The sequence below is a fragment of the Elephantulus edwardii genome, unplaced genomic scaffold (assembly GCF_000299155.1).
Source record: "Elephantulus edwardii isolate Elephantulus edwardi_28Jun2011 unplaced genomic scaffold, EleEdw1.0 scaffold00066, whole genome shotgun sequence".
NCBI lineage: Eukaryota > Metazoa > Chordata > Mammalia > Macroscelidea > Macroscelididae > Elephantulus > Elephantulus edwardii.
Window position 1 is genome coordinate 9,875,559 of NW_006399816.1, and position 6,138 is coordinate 9,881,696.

A 6,138-nucleotide genomic window follows, 5' to 3' on the forward strand; every position below is an offset into this window, starting at 1 on the left:
AGGTTATATGATCACAGAGAATGCGACCTCACCCAGGGTTGAGGATCAGAGGTTTGCAGAATGGTCTATGAACTTTGATAAATGTCCATACTTGTAGAGGGGCTTCAGGCCTTTAGTTCATAGGGTCGCTATGAGTCGTGCTCACAGGCAATCATCAACACCAGCAACATATAAGTTTACACCTTCAAGTAGCAGCTAGCAGTAGAATGTGGGAAGAGATTTTTAGGGATAAGGGCAAGCAGGTAAGACATGTTCTCTGTTTTATACTCCCATGATCCGGATGCTCACTATACTGTCTTCGTTGTCACCTCTATGTTCTACCCATGCTTCTTTTGCCTGCCTGGCTAACACCAGCTTTGGGAGTCAGTTTTATCTCCAGTAAAATAAAAGGTATTAAAGACCACTCAAACAACTAATTTCAGTAAAGTTGGAACCAATTCACTGCTGACCTCCCAGTGGTTTTTAGAGACTATAAATCACATGAAAAGTTATTTCCCATCTCATCTGGAGAGGTGCCGGTACATTTGACCTACCATAGAGGTGCTATCTTTTGATTAGCAGCACAGCTTTCTATGGATTAGAAGAACAGAGTTCTACTCTCGCTTACATCCAGTTAGGGCGGAGGATAGATTAGAACGGACCACATCTAACGCTTAATCCTCCTTCAACTATTTATTAGCCCTTTAGGATCATTATGTAGCTTCCATATCATACACGTGCTTTTGAGAGATCAAATTCTATTCAAGTGAATGGAAGCTAATTTTAGGAACCCTGGTGATGCAGTTGCTAACTGAAGGCTGATGGCTGAAACCCACCAACTGCTCCTCAGAAGAACTTTGTGGTAGTTTGCTTTACTAATGATTAACAGTCTTGAAAATCTTAGGGATGGTTCTATTCTGCACTATAAGGTTGCTGTAAATTGGAATCACCTTGAAAGTAGTGGGTTTAGTTCTGCGAAGTTGACTTTGTTGCCATTTCTACTCATGTAATAAACCAGTTTTAATAAAAGAAAAATACAGAAAACCAAAACCAGCATATACTATCTACATCATTGCTTTTGTTCAATTTGATGGTATTATTGTGCATGCTATTTGAAGGACTCGTAAGTCAGACTAGGTGCAAAGGTGAGAACAACCAGTTAATCTAGGAATTCAGGAATGAGCATGTACCAAGGCACTCCTTGATAAATGATATTAAACCTACACTAGGGAAAAGGAGTCATACAAAATTAAGGGACTGGGTCTGAATGAAAAGACTGCAGACTAATAAATGCACTTAAGAGGTTACTTTTTTTTCCTTGAGAGAAGATTACAACCAAATTATTTCAATCGTTCTATCTCTGCCAACTACATCCAACAATCAGCTGAGTAATGACTAAAAGACCCCATGATTATCTATCTATCTATCATCAAAAGCTTGCATAGAGGAAAGTTTCTTACCACAAGGTCACCTGAGCTCCCTCATATTTATAAAGACTTTTATTCACTTACATTTTTGTCTCTCTCACCGTACTAGCTCCTTACTACTACACTGTATAGGTATGATTTAGTATGGTTCTATATCTATACTACTACTACACTTTTGTTGTTGTTGTTTACCGTCGAGTTGGAACTGACTCTTCAGCGGGTTTTCAGAGGCAGCAAATTGCATTGGAGGAGACTGCCCATCTTTCTCTCATGGAGCAGCTGGTGGATTCGAACTGCATACCTTTGCATGCAGCATAATTCTTTATCATTAACTCATGAGTGCTCCCTTACTATAATAGACACCTAAAATTTAAATTGAAATTAATATGACTTCTTTAAAAGTTCACATCCTGACCTTAAACTATTCTATTAAAATGCAGTTTTATGATTTAAAGTGGACTGGGAAAAAGAAAAGAGAGGGAGAAGGCGGAAAATGTGTAACAGCAAATGAATTTTTAAAGATATATGAAATAAAGAGTTTGCACTGTCAAAAAATTATATAAAAGAAAAAATATAATTCAAATAATGTCACACAGATAGAATTTCTCATCTCCTAATCAGAGATTCGTGGAAGGAGGAATGGCATCCACTTCCATGATAGCTTGCCTCAGGAAACCCTATGAACCTGGAGAGAGGATGAAAGGCACCCAAGCATCGAGGACTCTCCTTCATAGGGTCGCTATGAGTTGCCTGCGACTCAACGGCACTTAACAACAACAACAACAACAACAATCAGAGATTCAGTGATGTTAAGGATACTGTAGTGAACAAAGAAGACAGAGTCACTGCCTAAATAAGTATTTGTTGAGTCTTCATTGATTATTCCTCTAGTGGCTCTTAAACATTGCTTCTCCATACCCTTTTTCTCTGGATCTACCCATTTCCTCGCCTACCACTGTAATTCAGGCTGCTGTCATTGTACACTTTCAATAAAGAGGATTTTTTAATTTCTTTTTTTTTTTAATCCAACTATCCAGTAAGAAACTTAAAAATGCAATCCTCCAGGATGACTTACCAAAAACCCACACAGAATAAAGTCCTGACTCTTGAACATGCCCTGTATGCCTCTGCAGCATCTGAACCCTGTCATTTTACCTCTGGGCATTCCCCATCTTGCACCTAAATCTCAATAATATCTTACTGTTTGCAGTACAAAACTTCTGTGAGTTTTGTCTTGCAGAAAGGGATTTGAGGCCGTTAACAAGGTGATTTATTAACAACCATGAAGCCAAGAGCCCTCATGGGAGGCAGGATGTCTCAAAGTTGCTCTCAAGGCTGAACATTTTTTTCCTGTCATAAGCAGATCACAAGAACTCCTCTCATAAATAAATCATAAGAACTTCCTCTTATCAATGCAGTTCAGATCGTACTTTGCCGCCTCACAGCATTTCACATCACAGCATGTGGCTTTAATACATTTTTAGGTTTCCAAAATTAGCTCTACCTGGATGTCCTTTTCTCCAAGTCTGCCTGGCAAGCTTTCATTCATAGCTCAACATTCAGCCTACAAGTTCTTCCTCTGGGAAACTGCTCTCCCACAAACGCACAGCCGTGTGAGCGTCGTAGTTCTGTTACTGTAGACATGCCATCCGTGACGATAAATTATTTACTGCATCACCAGGCCTGTTAGTCTCCTGATAATTGGGGCCATACGGGATAACGACCCACAGCAAAGATAACACAAACGCACTGAAAACCGAACTTCCGGCCTTTCGTGGTGAGGCGCCGCCTCGGGTCACGTGACGCACCGATTGTCACGCGGACCCGGGTCACCTGACCAGGGGCTCACGTGGCCCACCCGCCTCGGGAAGACCGGAGTGGTGGGCGATGGCAGGGGCCACGCTTTGGTGTTCGCTGCTGCTGGCGGCAGCGTTCACAGGGTGGACGACAGCCCTGTGGCCCTGGCCGCAGTTTTTCCAGGCCTCGGACCAGCAGTTCACCATACAGCCAACCAGCTTCAATTTCCAGTATCACGCTCTTTCCGCTGCTCAGCCGGGCTGCTCAATCCTCGACCAGGCTTTCCAGCGCTACCGTCGCCTGCTCTTCAACACCAAGTCGCACAACCTTGTTAATCTAACCAAAGGTGCGTTAGACCAGCTCGCCTCGCTTCGGGCCCTAATTTGGGGCACCTCTCCCTCCCCCAACCTTCTGAGACCCCTTCTTTGGGCTTCGGTTCAACTCTGGGGGAACACACACAATCCTCACTTCCCTCTAAACCTCTTTTCTTTAGTTGCTGCTTGAGGCTCCCAGAGCTTTAGGCTCCTACTTTCCTTTACTTCTTCAACAATATAACCACTGGGGCTATATCCAAAATTCTCCCGTTAGACTGAATTAGCTTTTACTTTTTTTTTTAATGCCTACTTTAGAATTATAGCTTAATTAGAATATCAAATTACTTAGTGTATTAGTAAATATATGAAGTGATCTCTGTGGCTGGCAATGTTCAAGTGAGACAGAGTCCAAATGAGGCTGGGGTCTGGACTGAGTAGAGGAGACTAGAGAAGACACTGTAAATAGATGAGCCAAGACTTGAAGAATGTTTAGATCTTTGTTAAGATTACTGAAGAGTGTGTGGCACACAGTGTATGTTCAATACATGTTGAAACTGTGAGGTAAGATGTAGAACATTAATTACATAAGGAAATTAATTTGACCCAGCCACCTGCAGAGAATGGAAAGAAATGTTGAACAGAGAAACAGGATTATATGACTGTACTGAAGTGTTGGGCTAATGTGTGTATTAAAGCTAGAGTTTGGGGAAAGTTTAGAGTTTAGATGAACTGTTAAGAATGCTTTGACTACGGAGAAGGAGGGGCTAGCTCCTCCTGTACCAGTCAGATCCAATTTGACGGTACACACACAGAGAAAATAATAAAATAAAATAAAAAACTTTAAAAAATGGCTGCTTTGACTATTAATTCCATTTAACATGTTGTTATACGTCGAAGAATCAGAACTAACTCATAGCTCACCCTTTAGCAGATTTTCAGGGACAATAAATGGCCAAGGAGGTAAACAGCGAACAGCTGAAGGGTTTGAACCCATGCCTTTAGATTGACAGCACAACCTGCCACTCAGCTGTCAGAGCTCCCTTCTCACATGCTAGAAGCTAGTAATTACCTGTAAAACAGATAAGTAATTAGTATTGATAATTGTGCTTGATGATAATTATTGTACATCTAATTGATAGGACCAGAAACATAAAAGAAGAAAATCATAGTTCATGGGCTTAAAAGTTAGCATTTTTTTTTTATAATCTCTTGGAGTCTGGTTCCTGGTTTTGTTGCAAAGGTTTTATTTGGGGAGAATCTCTCGCTATAGGTAGGTAGTATGGTAATACCATCTTTGTATATTTCAACTGTGGCTAAAGTATATTCATAACATTTCACATTTGGTTGTTGTTGTTGTTGTTATGTGCTGTCGAGTCGCTTGCAACTCATAGCGACCCTATGTACAACAGCCCTAAACCTTGCTCTATCCTGTGCCAATTGCACTGCTTCTGACACACCCATCCCAATTACCCCAGTGGCTGAATCAATCCACCTCATAGAGGGTCTTCCCCTCCTGCGCTGTCCCTTCACCCTCCCAAGCATGATGTCCCTCTCCAAGGACCTGTCCCTCCTTACAACATGTCCAGAGTATGTCAGATGAAGCCCCAGAGTCCTTGCCTCCAAGGAGTAGCCTGGCTTAATCCTCTCCAGGATGAATCTCTTTGTTTTCTTGGCAGTGCATGATACATTCAGTACTCTTCTCCAGCACCACAGCTCAAAGGCATCAATTCTCTTTCTATCCTCCTTAGTCATTGTCCAGCTCTCTGATGCATAACAAGTGATTGCAAAGACCATGGCCTGTGTCAGACACACTTTAGTCTCCAGAGACACACCGTTGCTCTTGCACTTTAGAGCGGTCCCTAAGAGCAGACTTCCCCATCGCAATATGTTTTTTTATTTCCTGGCTGCTGGTGCCAAGAGTGTTGACCATGGAACTGAGCAAACTGAAGCTGTGAACTATCTCAATCTCTTCGCCATGCATCCTGATGCTGCCAGTTGGTCCAGTGGTGAGAATCTTTGTCTTCTTGACATTGAGCCTCAGTCCATACTGAAGGCTGCAGTCCTTGACCCTCTGCAGCAAGTGCATGAGGTCCTCCTCAGTTTCAGCAAGCAGGGTTGTGCCATCTGCATAATGCAGATCGTTAATTTGGTACAGAGAATTAAAAGCATTTTAATTAGATAGTACTTAGAGAGTAATAGATAAATTCAGAGGAAAACATAGACTCTTGTCATCATAGTTCCTAATTGTAAAAAGCATTAGACTAGGCCTTCTGCTGAGGTAGTGGGTCATGTCTTTCTCTTAGACATTCACTATGTGTCAAGAGTCCCTTCACTATGTTACAGAATGAAATTAACAGAGTACCTTACACAAGATTGGCACTCAGATAATGTTTATTTTTGGCCATAGGACAGTTAAAAGTTGGCTTGTATTAAAAATCAGCCAGTCTATCCCCAAGCTGAGCTTTCTGGGCATTACAAAGTCTGAAGTCTAGTTGGAGAAATCCCAGAGGCACGAGGTTTGAGGCCACCAGATGCTCTGCTGGAGAAGGAGGGGCAGTCTCCTCCTGTACCAGTCAGATCAGATTTGACGGTACACACAAAAAAATAATAAAATATAATTA

General features: G+C 41.9%; 1 protein-coding gene across 1 annotated transcript in view; it reads left to right on the plus strand.

Annotated features, from left to right (window-relative positions):
- The first annotated feature begins 3,293 nt into the window (after positions 1-3,293).
- Positions 3,294-6,138, plus strand: part of HEXA (hexosaminidase A (alpha polypeptide)) — a 43,593-nt gene continuing 40,748 nt past the window's right edge. Inside the window, exons 1-2 of the mRNA XM_006888326.1 lie at positions 3,294-3,520; positions 5,307-5,316. Coding sequence (XP_006888388.1) covers positions 3,294-3,520; positions 5,307-5,316 — 237 coding nt within the window. The remainder of the gene's footprint in view (positions 3,521-5,306; positions 5,317-6,138) is intronic.